Source organism: Melanerpes formicivorus, unplaced genomic scaffold (genome assembly GCF_026170545.1).
Source record: "Melanerpes formicivorus ecotype bairdi unplaced genomic scaffold, bMelFor1.0.p_v2 SCAF_6, whole genome shotgun sequence".
In the NCBI taxonomy this organism is placed as follows: Eukaryota; Metazoa; Chordata; class Aves; order Piciformes; family Picidae; genus Melanerpes; species Melanerpes formicivorus.
The window spans coordinates 20,040,508-20,057,882 of NW_027142358.1; the positions used below are offsets into that span (position 1 = coordinate 20,040,508).

At 44.8% G+C, this 17,375-nt stretch overlaps 2 protein-coding genes across 2 annotated transcripts; both read right to left on the minus strand.

Annotated features, from left to right (window-relative positions):
* Window positions 1–1,679: 1,679 nt before the first annotated feature.
* On the minus strand, window positions 1,680–4,986 carry LOC137441965 (adipogenesis regulatory factor-like). Its single transcript, XM_068140012.1, has 3 exons — window positions 4,648–4,986; window positions 2,013–2,075; window positions 1,680–1,861 (listed from the first exon to the last, which is right to left on the minus strand). Exons 1-3 carry the CDS (start codon window positions 4,862–4,864, stop codon window positions 1,764–1,766), a joined length of 378 nt encoding a protein of 125 aa, XP_067996113.1. The 5' UTR covers window positions 4,865–4,986; the 3' UTR covers window positions 1,680–1,763.
* An 8,359-nt stretch (window positions 4,987–13,345) lies between these two features.
* Window positions 13,346–16,218, minus strand: LOC137441619 (adipogenesis regulatory factor-like). The gene is made up of 3 exons (XM_068139249.1): window positions 16,056–16,218; window positions 14,499–14,561; window positions 13,346–13,923 (listed from the first exon to the last, which is right to left on the minus strand). Exons 1-3 carry the CDS (start codon window positions 16,114–16,116, stop codon window positions 13,817–13,819), a joined length of 231 nt encoding a protein of 76 aa, XP_067995350.1. The 5' UTR covers window positions 16,117–16,218; the 3' UTR covers window positions 13,346–13,816.
* Window positions 16,219–17,375: the final 1,157 nt, after the last annotated feature.

The following is a 17,375-nucleotide window of genomic DNA, read 5'->3' on the forward strand; positions in this document are numbered from 1 at the left end:
TTAAGATTATAGCACATCAGGTGATTTGTTGTTTGCTTATAGCTAAACACAACCACCAAACAATATCAGTGAATCCAGACTTCTCATGATAGCCTTCCCTGAGCTGGTCTTGTACATTAAGGCTATGCTGGTGGTGAGCATTGCTGAGCTCAGTCCTGATGTGAGCAGGCTGTCAACAAAAATCCTAAAACTGATTATTCCCTAGCACATTTTGTAGCACACACCTCTCAAATCTTTGCACCAACAGAGGGAAAAACAATGGTAAAGTTTTACAAAGTTGCCATGAGTTAATCAGGGTTTTGAGGCTGGGGTGCAAAGTAGCCTTTTCCTAGCCACAGTTGAAGGAGGCATTGGGGTTTAACTGCAGCTTCAACTAGGTGTTTGACAGAACTTCTTGATGGAATGCACCCCTCCTTACATATACATACTACAGTTACAAATTTTATCTTCCAGCTAACACTGTCACTGCTTGTATTCACATACACACTACTAGACATTCAGAAAGGAACTTGCTAGGGTGTTTGGCAGGCAGCCAAGTTAGACTGGAACAGAGATTTGAAATTGCTCTGAACCAGATCTACTACCTAGAGTAAAACACATCTTTACCCTAGCAGATGTTTGGAATCTCTCATGCAGTATATGTGCTGATGATGTAGATAACTTGTGTTGACTAGCATCTCAGTGAGTACTCTGAAGCTGCATGTGAATTTCATAAGGATAACAAAGCATTCAGGGTTACACACCACCTGCAAACAACTAAATGCAAAATACCTCTCATGCAGAGGGGTAAGCAGAACACCACAATTTTTATCCCAGCAAAGAACTCAGAACTACACCCGTTTCATCATCAGCAACTCTCATCATCAAGAGGAAGTGTTGGAACAATGACAACTCTTGCTGTGGTGTCAAGCTTCTGCATAAGAGCCCTCTGAATGACAGTGAGTAACTGGTAAGTATAGTATCAGATGTCAAACCCATATGCACATGGGGTGTTTATTATTTTGGGTGTAGATTTGTTAGCTTTGTTTTTAAACAGCCTAGACTTGGTCAGTTCTCATTCATTCAGTGCCTGCTTGATAACTGTCCACCTGTGCATTTCACAGGAGCCTTGCAAATGTCATAGATGACTCCACTGCCATAATATGTGCTGCTTTTATCTATGCTTTGCTGTGCAGAGCTGTTGAAGTTGTACCAGTGATCCAGCTCAGGTGGTGTTAATCAGTTTGTGGCCAGCTAAGCGCTCTGCTGGCAGTGATGGATTGTTCTGCTTCTAGCATTAGGTCGAGTGTCACAGTGCTGTTATACAGTGGTTGCGTACATGGTAACTACAGCCTCCACCAACACACTAGCTAGTTGCAATTTCACAGATGAGACGAGAAGTATGAGTACCCATAGGTGCTTACCTTGTCTTGAAATGGCTGGCAGGTGCTCAGCTTGTGACACACACACACACAATCAGGACTTTTGCTCAGTGACCAAATGTGGGAGACTTTACTCTGCATCCCCTCTGAGGCATTCCTTACCTTGCAGAGAAAGTATTAGTATTAACACCTCACAGCTTTAGCTGTCCTCTCTGGAGTATTCCAGCCTTTCTACAGTGGATAAATCACACAGCAAGCATGGTGGGGTTTTTTCATATGTGCAACTGAAGGATTCTTAATGAATACATACAAGCCAAGTAGTGTGTAAGTATTCTCTTTATTGAAAGGTACACATAGTATAAACTTGTTAACAAAACTTTCAGTGGTGGTACATTTTTATCTTCATTGTCCAAAGCTTTTGCCCCACGAAGTTGCTTGATTTGCTACATTTTTTACAGCTTTCTCACTGGTTTCAGCAACTTTGTAGACTTCATCCAAAGCTTTTAAAACACAAAACAGAGGTAACTGTAGCATCACTGCAATACCTCCCCCTTTCCCACCAGTAGTGGGACAAGGAGAACGGCAGGGTTGAGGGACCTGCATGAGATTTCACTAGTGAAACAGTGGAAATAAGTAGAAATGTTACTGTACCTTTCTGACCAGCATCCTTAGCCTGTTCCACTGCTTGCTGCACAGTCTGTCCCACTGTGTTTGCTGGAATTAGAAGAAAAAGAGGCATCAATGAAGCAGTTTTCACCCTTTGCTAAGTTCAGTAATTGCAATTTAGAAGGGTTCCTTAAATATTTCAGAGCTAGAAGATGAAAAACTATTGCATAAGGATGGGCACATTGATCTAGTAGAACAGATGCAATTGGGACTCTGGTTTTAATTCCCTGCATTATCTCTGTACTGATGAAATTTATGCATGTTGCCACATGCATCACCTACAGTGCAAGGAAACAAACCCTAGCAGAGAATTAAGTGCAATGAAATCTTCCTTTTACTGAGCATGGCTCAGTTCTGCTGAGAGCAGGCCTGGGTAGTTTAGTTGAAAATTCTCTCACCGCCTGCATAAAGCTCAACGCTTGCTGTCTGAAGCAACAAGCTACAAGAACAGCACAGCAAAATCTAGTGATTAGTTTAGTAATTGTAGCAAGATAATAATTTATTCTCTAAGAGGCTAGACTAGTTTTAAAGGCACTGAAGTATTCAACAGAGGAGACTGATACAAAGAGAAAGATGACACTGTCTTAAAGCAGAGGAACTGCAGCCTAGAAATTAGTGATAAATATTGATGATCAGCCTTCAGTAGATATGGTCACAGAAGTCTTGCTCACAGCAGTCAAAGAAGTTTGGTGCAAACAGCCTTCAGATGAACCTGTGATCTCTTTCACCTTGCATTTGCAGGACACTTTCTATTGTGTAAGAGACATCCTAATTTTACACAAGATACTCCCTGTTCACAAGGTGCAGCTAAGGAAAGTGCTTCTCATAGTATCTTAGGTCACAGCTGAACTAATGGGTCCTTTCAGGAACCAGAGGGTAGATGCTAATTTTACATACTTGCAAAGCTCAGCTGTACCCCTCTGCACTTATCAATGGCTCAAGGGGCTACACCTTCTAAGCATGTGGAGGCACAACAGTAGTAGTTCAGAAACAGGTAATTAAGAGTTGTAGAACCACCAGTTGGACAAACATTAGGTTCTGATTTTTTGGTGTTGTGGGTTGTGTTTGTTTGTTTTTTCCCCTTTAAGATGTAAAATACCCCTTTATTTTGATTTAAATAGCAATTTAGAGGCTAATTCTATAATATTCCCAGAAACTGGTGTAGTACTGACAGTGATATGACCTCAGCATCACATGCTGTGTATTTACTGCCTGTCATTAAGCGCTGCGCTGATGGCACAGAAGTGGCCAAAGTCAGACTGTGCCTGGAATCTTCCATTGTAGTTTCAGGATCTAACTCCAGCTGGAAGAGCCTTGCTGCAGCACACAACACTGGGAAGATGTGTGCAGGTTTCAGGCACAGGGCTTTAAACTACTGGTATCTGAAGAACTCTTTTAGCTTCAAGTGCTTGAGGCAGAAGGGAAAGTACTGCTACTACTATTTAAAAACCTGTGCTGTTAGAGTTTCTTGACTCCTAAACACTTAGGAGAACTTAAACACTCAGCTGAACGTTGAGATTACCACTCAACTCCTTCAAGGTGACTTCTAAAGCATCCATATCAGTCTTCCAGCACAGTAAACAGGTATTTTCCCAGTGTTAGTAAGAGTTAAGAAAATAAAAATACCTCCACAAAACCTGCATTTTGAGGGATGCTGTACAGCAAAAGAAACATCAATTTGAGAGCAAAAATTGGTTACTGACCAGCTGCCCACTTCCTGATGTTTTTATTTCATGCTTCAGTTTAAAAATAGCAGATTTAAGCATAAACCCAAACTCTTTGGAAAAAGGGGCAGTGAGTGTGGTATTGCACATCTTTCAACTCCCTAGCAAACTGAACCAACAACAGACAGCAAGTAAGTGCTTTATTTAGCACATAACCAGCAAGTTGTAGTGCAGTTGAAGTCTCAGACAAAAGATCTAGTCTCGAGAGTTTACATTGATGTCATGTTAAGGAGTATGAAACAGCCTCCACTGCTCATGTGTTATATTAAGCACAAACATCTCAGGAATCAGACCAGCATAGATCTGTATGTTAAAGCTTCACTAATAATGGCTCATTTAAGCAGCACTTCATTTAAATTTGGGATCAATTCAGCAAGCCTCTCTGCAGGGCTAAGCTTGGTTCAGGTTCCCAGAGACCCTGCACTTGGGATGAGCAGCTGTGATACTGTCAGGAATGTAACACTGGCAGCAGAGCAGAGCTGACTTAACCACATGTATTTGTGCAGCACTGAGCAGATCAAAGACCTCAGAGCTTCAGGGACCTAATCCACTGCACTGCTACAAAACTGATATATACCATGGCTGTTCATGTTAGGAAACAAAGTCCTAAGTAAGCAGCCTCCTTCTGCCCCTCACCTTTCTTCAGTGCATCATCTGTACACCCACACAGTAAAAGTGAGAGTAGGAGAAGCTGTGGGAAACAAGTAGCTAATATTGGTCCTTCCTTTACTATAGTTAGAGAGTTTGGAGATTATGGCACATACTGACCACACTGTTGAGGACAGCATCTATAGAGTTCATGCCTAAGAGACAGATTTGCTCCCAGCTGGGAATGGTGCACATACTTCAACAGCCAAGGCACAGCAAGAAGAGAGAAAGCAGCAATGTGTATTTACCTGCCACTTGTGCAGCACTTTCAGCTTGTTGTGTGGCTTCCTCGACAAGCTTCTTCCCAATCCCAAGCATGGCTGTGTTCAGTCCTCTCTTGCCACAGAGAATGGGTGAGTGAATCCCTAAATTTGGTTCTGTTACAATGTTCAGCAAAGTGCAGCTTTTTATAGACAAAGCAGGACTCCTCCCAGTAGTTAGAGGGCAAATGCAGGGAGAAGCCATGAGCCCTTGTCAGGTGATTAATACATATGGCATAAAAGGGTGAAGAGACATTAGTGTTTATTATGCTTTCCTCCCCAGAGAGAGGGTGTGGATTAATCAGCAGAAGTTTTCCGTAGTCCAGGAATGAAAGCTTTGTTTTTCCGTATCGAGGAGTTGGTAAACAGCACACATGCCACAGCTGTCCGGACCAAAGGCTCCCGAGCCAGTGCCACGGGGGAGATAGAGGCATGCACAGCCCGTTGTGAACTGGGCAGAAAAACATTGCGTCACAAAACATCCAGCTGGAGAATTGCTTAAATCAACTTCAGCATTTCCAAACCTTACATAGAAAAGTATCCACTTTCAGACCATGCTCACCCACATTTTTTTTTTCTCCCCAGTGGGACTTAAAATTCATGGTTATAAAAAGAAATGGGAGGAGCTATCCCTGCCTTTTGAAGTATCTGATGAAATCTTTATTATGTTAGACACAGCTAGTAACTTCATCATGTGTCATAATTAATATTTTAACCACTTGTTTCCAATGTCTGTTTCGGGAGAGTCCCCACAGCAAACAGTTGCACGACCCAGCACGGCTTCCAGGGCCTCGGGTATCAGGCAAGAGCTGGTGGGGTATAGCCCAGCAGCCTCTGCCTGCCTGTACTAGGAGCCAGGCAGTACTAAGCTGCAGCACCAGGCTCATACCACCTCAAACAACAAAAAGCTGAGCTCCCACCTTAGTTCCTGGGCTGGTAGGGTGGGACCACATGTGCCATGGTGGGAGGCAGGCTGCCAAGCATGCTATTCATAGTTTCATAGTTTCATTCAGGGTTGGAAGGGACCACAAGGATCATCTAGTTCCAACCCCCCTGCCATGGGCAGGGACACCCCACACTAGAGCAGGCTGGACAGAGCCTCATCCAGCCTGCTCTTAAACACCTCCAGGGACGGGGCCTCGACCACCTCCCTGGACAACCCATTCCAGGGTTTCACCACTCTCATGGTGAAGAACCTCCTCCTCACATCTAGCCTGAATCTCCCCACCTCCAGCTTCATTCCATTCCCCCTAGTCCTGTCACTACCCGAGATCCTGAGAAGTCCTTCCCCAGCCTTCCTGTAGGCCCCCTTCAGATACTGGAAGGCCACAATGAGGTCACCTCGGAGCCTTCTCTTCTGCAGACTGAACAGCCCCAACTCCTTCAGTCTGTCCTCATAGGAGAGGTGCTCCAGCCCTCTGATCATCCTTGTGGCCCTTCTCTGGACATGTTCCAGCACCTCCACATCCCTCTTGTAATAGGGGCTCCAGAACTGGACACAGTACTCCAGATGGGGTCTCACCAGGGCTGAGTAGAGGGGGAGGATCACCTCCCTCGACCTGCTAGCCACACTTCTCCTGATGCAGCCCAGGATCTGATTGGCTTTGCGGGCTGCAAGTGCACATTGAGAGCTCATGTTGAGCTTTTTGTCCACCAGCACCCCCAAGTCTCTCTCCTCAGGGCTACTTTCCAGCCAGTCACTGCCCAGCCTGTATTTGTGCCTGGGATTGCCTCGACCCAGATGCAGGACCCTGCACTTGCTCTTATTGAACTTCATGAGGTTGGCTTGTGCCCACCTCTCCAGCCTGTCAAGGTCCCTCTGGATGGCCTCCCTTCCCTCCAGCCTGTCTGCTGCACCACACAGCTTGGTGTCATCAGCAAACTTGCTGAGGGTGCACTCAATGCCACTGTCCATGTCACCCACAAAGATGTTGAATAAGACAGGTCCCAGGACTGATCCCTGAGGGACTCCGCTTGTCACTGGCCTCCACTGGGACATGGAGCCATTGACAGCCACTCTTTGGGTGCAGCCATCAAGCCAGTTCCTTATCCATCTAGTGGTCCACCCATCAAACCCATGTGTCACCAGTTTGGAGACTAGCAGTTCCTCTACAATGTCCCTTCCAGCATATTATAGCAAAAGTTCTATTCCCACATTATACAGGTTTCTCACTGGACACCTATATGCCATCCAGGAGCAGCTCTCACCCCAAAGAACAAGGCTTATTTTTCTCCTGGGATTACTTGCTTTCTAGCAGAAACACTTTTGCATTCCTTCACACAGTGGAGAAGAGCTCGGTCAAATAATTGTTCCTGAGAAGGGGGGTGTGTGTGTACACACGTGTGTGTAACCTATGTCAGAACAAAGAGTTCATTCAGACTGATCTACCTACAGCTGCCACCACAGCAGGCCCTAGAAATGCCTGTCGATCCCAGGCATGCTGCTTCACGAACAGCAGTTCCTCTACAATGTCCCTTCCAGCATATTATAGCAAAAGTTCTATTTTCTTTTCAACCACTGAAGTTTCTTACTGACCACAAAGTCCTACTTTATGTCAATTAAATATGATATGGAGGGTTTTGTGGAAGCAGGGAGGGGCTTCACTTCATTTTATGTTGACAACAGGGAAGGATTGCTCACCATACAGGAAATAATATTGTGCCAGAACTTGCTCACACAGAAAAAAACAAATAAACACACAAGAACAAAACAAAACAAGGAAAAAACCCCCAAACAAGCCCCCCCCTAAAAAAACACAAACAACCCAAACCAAAACAAAAAAATAAATAACCACCACAGGAAGAAAAGTAACAATTTTGATTATATACTGAAGTCTTCCTTGACACCAAGCCAAGGGGCGTTGACGAAGTTCAGAACCAAACCAAAATATTTCAGATAACTCAGAGCAGCACATGGACATTCATTGCATGGCAACCAAGTGGTAAAATGTACCCATTGTTCCCTGTGACATCCGCAATTACCCATAGCTGGCCTTGCTCACAGGAAACAGCAACTTCCTAGTCCTGCTCTGCTGCTGCTCCAGTTACTGACAGGGACAGATATGTGAATACAGCAAGACTCAAGAGTCAGCAATAGGCTTAGAACTAGGAGAGGTGACTGTTTACACTGTCACAACAGACTAGTAATGCCTCTCCTCACCCTGTCTTAGTCACAAAATAGAGAGTGGTTCCTTCTTTCCTGCACTCCAGTACTGCAGACAAACCCCTTTTTAAAAAAAGCCCACATCATCACTAGTTCATGAGCAGCTTCCACAAGAGCAGATTGGTACAGCACCAGCAGGGATGTCTCGACTTCCCAATGAACATGAGTTAAGAAATAAAATTACAGAAGCAGTTCTAATTATATTACACTGACGCACTGCAAGTATACATCAAGTTGTGACACCGAAGAGAGTACGTGCCGTTGCAATGCTCTCTACAAACAGGTGAAGGTGATGTTTGCCTCACAAGAATAAAAACACAGAGCATCAAAACACACCACAGTTTTCCATTATTAAAAGAACCCTTTTATTGCTATATATAGACTAAACCCACAAAAGTCCAGTGTTGAGGTGTAGTTCTCTGCAGGCATTTCTATCACGTACATAAAAACTGACGTTGCAGTGCACTCATAGCTGCTGACATCCATCATTGCATTACATGCATGCTGCTGTTGCAGCAGCAGCAGCTATCTCAGTAGCTGCATTTCCTAAATTCACCTAAGCACAGGCAGTGCAGGTGCCTAGAACTGCCTTGTTCCAAAATACCAGCTGCCCCTCTGTGCCACTGCCACTACTTGTCCTCTCTTTGACACCTTTGGCTACGCCAGTACACCAACACATTCTAAGGAGCTTTGCTTGTTAGTGCAATTTAGGGGCTGACAAGAGCAGACTCTCAGATCCTGCCTCCTCCATAGGACTCATCTTACAGCCCAAAGGCCAGGACAGCTGCCCAGGGCAAGTAATGCCAGGACAGCTTGCCAAGACCATGGCTTAAAGATGCCAAGGTACAAACACATAGACTCCCTAAGCTCAGCCATCGACCAGCACAGGCAAACACAGTGAGCTTGAGAGCAAAGACACAACCCAGCATCCTTTGCCATGGGCTCAGGCTGTGCACCACACTCACACCCAAGTCTGGCCAAACACTACCACCTGCCAGCACTAGGAGCTACCTCAGTCCCTGACACAGGGCTGCATCCCCCTACCAGCTGCAGTACCAGCTGGGAGACTAAAAACCACAGCACTGGAAGGAAAGCCACAGCAACCACATCAACAGTAATCAGATTACCAACATGGTGTGCCTCTAACACACCTCCTTCCTCAAAACACACAGCCACCTTGTATGCCCCATTCCTACCTGTCCACCATGTCAGCAGCCAGAAGACTCCCTCAGGGCCCCTCATGCAGCCCATTTACAGCCTCCCCAGCTCCTTCCTGGCCACAAATGGGCAGCCCTAGCCCAGGTTCAGCTAATTATGAGGAAATGCTACTCTGCCCCAGCCCTTCCTGCAGCTAGGGCCCTTATTTGCCAAATCTTGCAGTGTTTCAAGTAAAGGGTCAATCTATGCTGTCTTGTGGGCAGCAAGTTCTGGCTAACCCACTGCTGTCATGGGCTCTGGGAGCAGATGGTGCTGGCAGCTCCAAAAAAGGAGCTAGACAACTTCAGGGACAATAGATCTGTTCATAATTGGAGACTCCAAGGAGCGGGCAGTATACACCCTCCAACACTGTTAACCCAGAAGTTGTGGTTGCTTCAAAGTATGAGGGAAATCATGCAGAGTGTGGCATGGCTTGCTGAGGCTCCACAAGACACCTGTCTTGTTGTTGCTGGTGGTGCTGCTCTTCAGGAAGAAGAGAGGCTGAGGAGGGGTTTTGGATCATGGTAAAATTGCATAACGTAGGCAAAGCACGTAGCCTTCACAGCAGCATCACCCTCAGCATGTACCTGTGTTACACAGAGAACAGCATTAAGCCCAGCAACAACTTAATCATCTCTAGGTTTTATGACCTTACATTTTGTAAGGCGAGTTTCTTTTCACAGACCTGTTTCCCCATCTCACTGTGAGCAGTTTATTCAGGGTCTCCTCATGAAATAGTGAAAAATTCCTATGCTCAGACTCCATGAGCCCCAGCACCACCTTGTCTGTGGCTCCTTCCTGGCACCTACCAGCCATCTATGTCCTGTTTGTGTCCCGTCTATGTCCCATCCATATCTTGCCTCTGCAGGGTGATGTGCCTGCTCTAGGACAGCCTGCTGCAGCAGTCCCCACCTCTGTCAGCCCTACAGGGCTGGGCCTGGAGTACCAAATTGGGCTGGCAGGATTTGGGTCAGGGTCATAAGCTGTGCCACAGCAGGACAGGACAACCTAAATGACTGCAAGAAGGGCATTTGGGAAAAGAAGTAAAAAGCCAGAGGGTTAGTCCTAAAGGACAAAGGAGAGAATATGTCATAAATGCTGCCTAAATTAGACCCAGGAACTGAAACAGTGAGGTGTGAGAGCAGGATAGGAGGAAGCTGTGGCAGAGGGAGCAGAGGGCTGTGGGCCCTGTGGGGGCTGCTTGCAGCAAGGAAGCAGTAAGAAGGGATTTCTTTACCAGGGCTCAGTTAATGTTTACCACAGCATGCCTCTGCACAAGCAGCAGTCAGCCTGCTGTGCTCAACAGTTGTGCTCTCTGCTGTGCAACTTTTACAGAATCTCCTGGCTTTTAAAATTAACTGTGAGAGCTAGAAATTCTCAAAGGGTGCTTGCAGATGTCTTGGCTAGGTCTGGGAGCTGTAAAGGAAGTGAAAAACATCAGAGATGCTATTAAATGGAAAGAAGGAGCTATGCATAAGAAGAGTTTCTTTGCTTGAAATTCCTGACAATTTCCTATCTGAAAATAAAAGAGAAACTGAACAAGCATCTCGTGTGTGTGTGTGTGTGTTCAGTGCCTTAGTGCTGGCAGTGGCTGAGGGGCTGCCACAAAGAAGGAGCAGCATCTATTAAGGCAAGGCTTGTGAGGAAAGGGAAAAAGGCTCAGACAAATTTCCTTTGGGGCTGTTGGCCCATGTGGGACAAGGTATGAGGAACCCAGCCTGCAGCTGGGCCACCACCCTGCTGGGGCTTGAAGCTGCATAGGAACCTGGTAAAGGGCATCAGGGTCTGGGAGAGGCAGTGAGGTTTTACTAGAAAATCACCTTTGCATTTTGCCACATGACAGGAGACTGCAGCTGCAAAGATAGGTTTCAGAAAGCTTGGGTCCCCAATAACAATTAGACCATTAATCCAAGCATTCACCTGAGATGAAGAGTCATGTTTTCTTGGGCAAAGGGAGGGGCTGAAGGTGGGTTTCAAGTAGCCTAGTAAAATCTGTGCCCCTGTGCCCCTGTCTTGCTGAGTTGTGAAGGGAAGATAAGGCAGCTCCTTGCCCCCCACCAAGATGGTCTCTGCAGTGTTGCAGTGGGGCACAGGGCAGGTGGTGATTTTGCTGGGCAGCCCATCCTGTCCAGACTAGCACCTGAATCCCTTTTCAGCATTTCTTGTCTCAGGCAGCTGCAGGCACACCCAGAGCAAATTTTAGGAAATTTGAGGACTCAGATGTTGGATAACTTTCACATGTCTAGGCCTGATGGCACATGAGCTGGTAAGAGCTTTAAGGATGCCTGTTTCACTTTTACACAACATCTGGAGCCTCAAGGTGGGATGGGCAGGCACAGCCCTGGGTTGGGACATGACTCCTTGTGTGATGCACAAGGAAGAGAGAGTCCCAAATACTTGAAGGCCAAAGAGTACTGTGACTAAGGCAGTGACCTTTTGTGTGGAGGAAAGCACTGAAGTTTAGACCTAGAAATGCTTGCCAGTAAAATGACTCAGACTCGTGGATGCCTATGGCACAGCACCAACCCTTGGGACAAAAGGGATGTGAAATACTCTGAGCAGGCTCCTGGGATCAGTTCTAAGGCAGTAAGGTGTCCCTGCGCTACGGACCAGGACTCAAGAGCTGCCTCTGGCTGATCCTGGGCTGGAGAAAGGCACTTCTCTTGACTCAGTGGATGAGCTCCAGCTGTCCCTCCTGCAAGGTAACCCAATCCCTACCTTGTCAGTGCTGCCAACACTGAGGCAGAGCAGCAGGCAGTGACAATCAGTGTTGTTACACTGAAGATTTCACCTGTGATTGGAATAAGGACCACACACCAGGATTCAAGGTTGCATTCTCCACGCACAAAGGAGCAGAAATAGCATCAGACATGTAGAAAGATAAAAGGTCTTACTGGCAAACCCCCACAATTGTTCTCTCTCTCTCTCTTTTCTTTTTTTTCAATCTGCAGTATGAGCTGTGAACTAAGAAGTGCTTTTCAGGGAAAAAAAAAAGGCATGCTGGAGAGTGGCATATAGTCCACTGTCACCCACAAAAAAAGCACTGGTGTCTGAAATGCCAGCCTAAAAAGCTCATTCTTTGAAGATTTCACCATCAGGGAGGTAACCATGGAAAGCACTAAATAATTAAGTACTATTGACAGTTGCCCAGTAACTCAGAGTGCAATAGTCTAATGCTTTTTCTGTGAGCTTGTATCTGGGTAAACATTTAGGCTTTTAAAGGTTCAAATAACAGTGGACATTACATAGGGACACTGTGCAAAGCCCTGGACTATGTTTACTCACAGATGGTCTATTACTAATAGGGCATTCTAAAGGCTTTTCGGTCCAGGTAGTCCTCATGCAAACTGCAGACAAGGGTGGTCCTTGAGTTCGGCATTGAGTCAGTCTCACCTTGGACTGCATTTGCAAAGATTGGCTTCCAAGAAACCCCGGTCAGTCACAGCTCTTGCTCAACAGGTGTGAGACAGTGGTATCTCAAACTGGCCTGAATTGCCCTGTTTCATTACAGCCAGACACTTTTCGTCATGCCTCGGCTTTCTTTTGTGAGGCCCAGATTTTACTGAAACAAGGCTAGTAAGACTCCAAACCAGGAGGGGAAAAGAAAAGGAAAAAATAAAAGAAGCAGCACCCAGAGGCCAAGTAAGAGCACTTACAGTGAATAAGTGGGTATTAGTGCCTTCTGTTGACAGAGGCAGCACTAAGTGGTCACTCTGTCTGACTGCAGCAGCCTCCCATTGCCCAGTGAGCAGCAATCTAAAGTAAACATTTCCATCTCCTGGGCAGGGAGATTGCCCACTTGCCTCTCTTGTGCTGGCTCCATTGTGGAGAGCCACTCACCACCATTGTGAGCAGGTGACCACTGTGCAACATGTCCAGGGCTTCCTCCAAGTCCCGTGCAGAAATCACAGCTCAGGCCTGATTAAAGAGTTGAGCTGAGCACCCCACACTGCTGTCTCTCACTTCAGGGCTACCAGTCAGTTTTAGTGGTAGTGCTGCATGCATGCTATAGGACAGTACCCAATTTGCGTCCCCAGGAGATTTAGGGGTGGGGTGGGGTGTTGTGAATAACAAGATATCTAGACTGGTAACAGAGATATGAACTCCTATATTCACTTGCAGAGACCACAGGGCCCTTCTGCATTGCCAGGCTGTTGGTTCTTAAATGACTCTCTACCAACCTGCAAAATCATTCACTCCTCAGCTCCCTTACCTGGATCACTGACCTCACTGGGCTTTGAATCAAAGAGCAACAGAGATTTGCAAGACATGATGTGAACCTTCCCTGAAAGTGTAATAAAATAATGAGAGCATATAACAAGATGATATATTCCTGGGTGGTGGAAATCTTACAATACCTTTTATTTATATTAATCCAAAAATACAGCAAGTGGGAACAAATGAACAACTGACAAGAAATATAAGCTCACCTTAACTTTTGATTACAGGAAGGAAACTCAGTTTCATCACATGAATGTTCTAGTGTCTTGGAGTATGAACACTTTATCTGGTTTTGTAAATACACTTAGAAAACAAGGCAATAATCATTGTGCTGTTGTAAGAGTAGGGCAATAGCATTGCTGAAGCCTTAAGAGCCATTTTGAAGATTGTTCACAGATGTTACAAGATGAGCTATAAGTTTTATTTTTGTCCACTATGAAAGATGACCTTTGCCTTAAAACTTTGTATTTGGAAGGAAAGAGAAATTGCCCAGATCTCAGACAACTTTACAGAGAAGTGCGGGCTTGCAGACCAAAGAGAGATTTCTACATGCAATACCGTGTGTTTAAATTAACATCATTTCTTAAATCCACACTTTTTTCCAAAGCCAGACATTGCTTCAGCAGCTTGTCCGGTTGCTTTTTCTACCCCATCTTGTGCTGCCTTGGAAGCCTTGTCAATAGCTGCAAGAGAGGGAAAAGATAAACAAAAAGCTTGAAAACTGCAACGTGGCTAAATGTTTATGATGGAAAGTGTGAAAGTTACTCATTATGAAAATATAGAAATAAATCTTAAAAAGAAAAAAGAGTTCTCCACAGGTAATTACAGTTAGGTTTGGCATGATATATGTAGGATAGTCTGCAATTTGTCTGCACGTGTCACATCTCAATTGGTCATTTTCCACTGGCACGCGTGTAATTAAGGCATACAATAGGTCAAAGTAACAAAACAATATTTTAACACCTCCAACCAGATTCTGCCAAGCTTCTCTCCTTTAGTTCCAAGGTATTTACATTACTCTCAGAGTCAAAGACAAAACATAGCTTTCTCTAACTCGAGCAAAGGCAAACCTTCCCTATAGTCTTCTAAAGCTCTCTGAAAACAACCCTCTTCCCACAAGATGTTGGGAATTTTGGGTACTGAGCTGAATGATGGGACAAAGATGGAACAGATCTAAGTGTAGAGAATGAGCACTGTCAGCAGCTCACTTGTGTTGAGCTGCTTCATCACACCATTATTTGAATGACATTGCTCCTACCTTTCTGGCTTGCTTCTGTAATCTGGTTGACTGCATCCTGAGTAGCCTTTCCCAGTGTGTTTGCTGTAATTAAGGACAAAAAATTTCATTTGAGATGTTCTTATTTATGCTTATAGGAATTCCCAAAGTCGACAGGCTTTTCTGCACATCCACAGAAGGGTATGCCCCTGGCAGGAGATGGTAGAGAGCACACTGAGGCTGTGTGCTTTTCTCACAGGCACCCTGGGAACGAAGCGTGTTGGCAGAGCAGCTTGCTATGAGATTAGAGTGCACCTAGCACCTACAGTCACCTGAGCAAATCGATGACAGATAAGATAAAACAAAAATGAGATAAAGAAGCAGTGAATTTGGATGACATTCACCTGAAAGTTGCTTATTTTACACAACTCCTGCTTTTATTGATTTTTTTTCTATCTTGTTCTGACTGGAGAAGTTTGGCCACCTAGCAAACAGGCCATTTGGAAGTAGTGCCTTTTCCAAAATGGAAGCAAATGCATTAAACACAGCAGGACAGGAACAGGGAGATTTTACAGACATGTAAATGGAAGAATACAAAGCACTGAAAAAGTGAGATGCCATGCCATTGTGAGAGACCAACAGTTTATGAAACAGTGATAGTCCTCCAGTCCTTTTCCTAGAATAAGTGACCCCTCAGTGGCATAAACATATTCAAGATGCAGCAAAAGGACAATTTTGTTTTTCAAAAGGTACACTACCATGTCTCTGGATCTATGACACATCTGTTCCTGGGTATATGGAGACTTACTGTAACTCTGAAGAAATACATGAGGTTGCTCACATATTTCAGCTATATAACAAAGTGTTTGGGGGACCAGAAACCAGGACTGATATAAATTATAGCCTGCTAGGAATGAGGTCCTCACAAACACTGGTACTATAAAATGCTAACATATTGTACACATACTGATATTTTCCATTTAAGTATTTTATACCTTACATTGAAAAATTGGTTTCCAGTGCAAGGTGCCAAGAGCTGTGATAGAAATGTGTGCACAGATTTATTTTTTTAAGCCCTGTACAGTCTGGTGGTTACTGCTGGAGAAGAATACAACAGAAACATACTTACTACAAATAGCCCAATGCAATCAACACACATTACTAGAAGGCTTTGACAGTCAACGTCTTAAAAAGAGAGACTTGAAAACCTCTGCAGAACATGAGAAAAGACCACCCTGAGCAATGTAAGTAAGCAGATAAAAAAGATTATTAGTACCCAACCAAGCTTCACTCTTCTAAAAACACTAGGTTTAAAGATCTGTTTGGGGAACAATAGAGGTTGGCCAATGCTCAGCAGTCCTGAGGCAGCTTTAGGTGGGTGGAGGTGATTGCCCATGCTGGGAGCTGTGGGCAGCTTGGGGTCTTCTTCAGAGGATGGCCCAAACTTGGTCTCAAGGAACAGAAAGAAAAGGGGAAGCCTTTTCCTGGTGATGAAGCACTGATGAAGTTAGCAGTGTAACTTCAGATTCTGGTTTCTGTAAGCAAAGGCAGTTGCTATATCCCCAACAGCAATACACAAGGTCATTTAGTCTTTCTTACCAGCATCTTTTGCTGCACCTTCAGCCTGGTCCTTCAGTCCATGGAAGTTTTTACTTGACATTGTGGTTTCTGACACCTGTTAACACTTTTCTGCTTCAATAAAATTAAGTGCTTGGCAATGTGTAGCACACCATGTGAGGGGTGCCCGGACCTGTCCTGGTTTTATACGTGTGCTGGAAGACTTGCTGATGCTTTTGGGGGTGATTGGCACAATGGGTGGAGTTTGAATGTGAGGAATGACAGATGAAAATACTGAATGAGAAAAGCTGTTTGTTTACCCTCCCCAATGAGAGGGTGTGCCGGGGTAGAGATTTCTGCTTCATCGTGCTGTGTTTATAATTTTGGGGGGTTAAAATCAAAACCATACACAAAAAAACCTGTTTCACCACCACAGAGAGAGAAAACCACTGACCTGAGCTTTGCAAAGAGTGCTGGAAAACTACTGAAGTAGTAGTGCCTGGGCATGGCTAGCTTTCAACCCTCTGGGGCTGGCTTCTTTCTCTTTTTCATCCTCTAAGCTGAACCAACTGTGAAGAGAAAACGGACCAAATTTCATTCATTTTTTAGAAGTTTTCATCACAATCCCCTTTTGTTGTCAGCTGGGATACTGTTAGATAATGATAGTTGTAATTTACATATATTTTTATAAGAAAATGCAAATTTGGTCATCTTTCCAGCTCTGTTCACATTGTAATGCAAAAGACCTGCACCACTGAGAGCCTTGCCAGGGTTAGGCGGGTAACCTGGGTCAGTTCTCAGAGGAAGTGAAAAAAAGAAGTCAAATTAGCAAACCCACCTTTTCCTAGTGTGGCTTTGTATTACAGGCTTTGTTAGTACAGAATGTTTAAAACAATTTCCTTATCTAGTATCACTACGTTAACAAATGTCTAGCTTTAACCTTGAGCATTTCACAGTTTTCCACTAGACTTTAGGATTTATGGCTTCTGCCACCAATCCCCAGTACAAAGAAACTGTGTACAAATAAACTCTCAGCAGAGCTGAGGGCTTGGATTCAGGGTTCAATGTTTTTGTGGGGCTTGGATCCTCTTCACCATTTTTCACCGCACAAAGCACCTCAGTTCAGATGGTCACACTCATACACATACTCATCTTCCTGAGAAAAACTTTTTAGTAGAGAATTGGGCACAAGAACAAGGTGCCATACATAAACTGGGGTGGGGAGAGACAGTGTTCATAAGCTTAGGACTTCATTAGTACCCAAGTGAGGAGGAGAAGCAGAAAACAAGGTTAAGTGCATTCCTCTGCCTCTCCTATTCAGTCTGTCATTTCAGAGAGCCCTTTTCAACTTCTGCACCATTT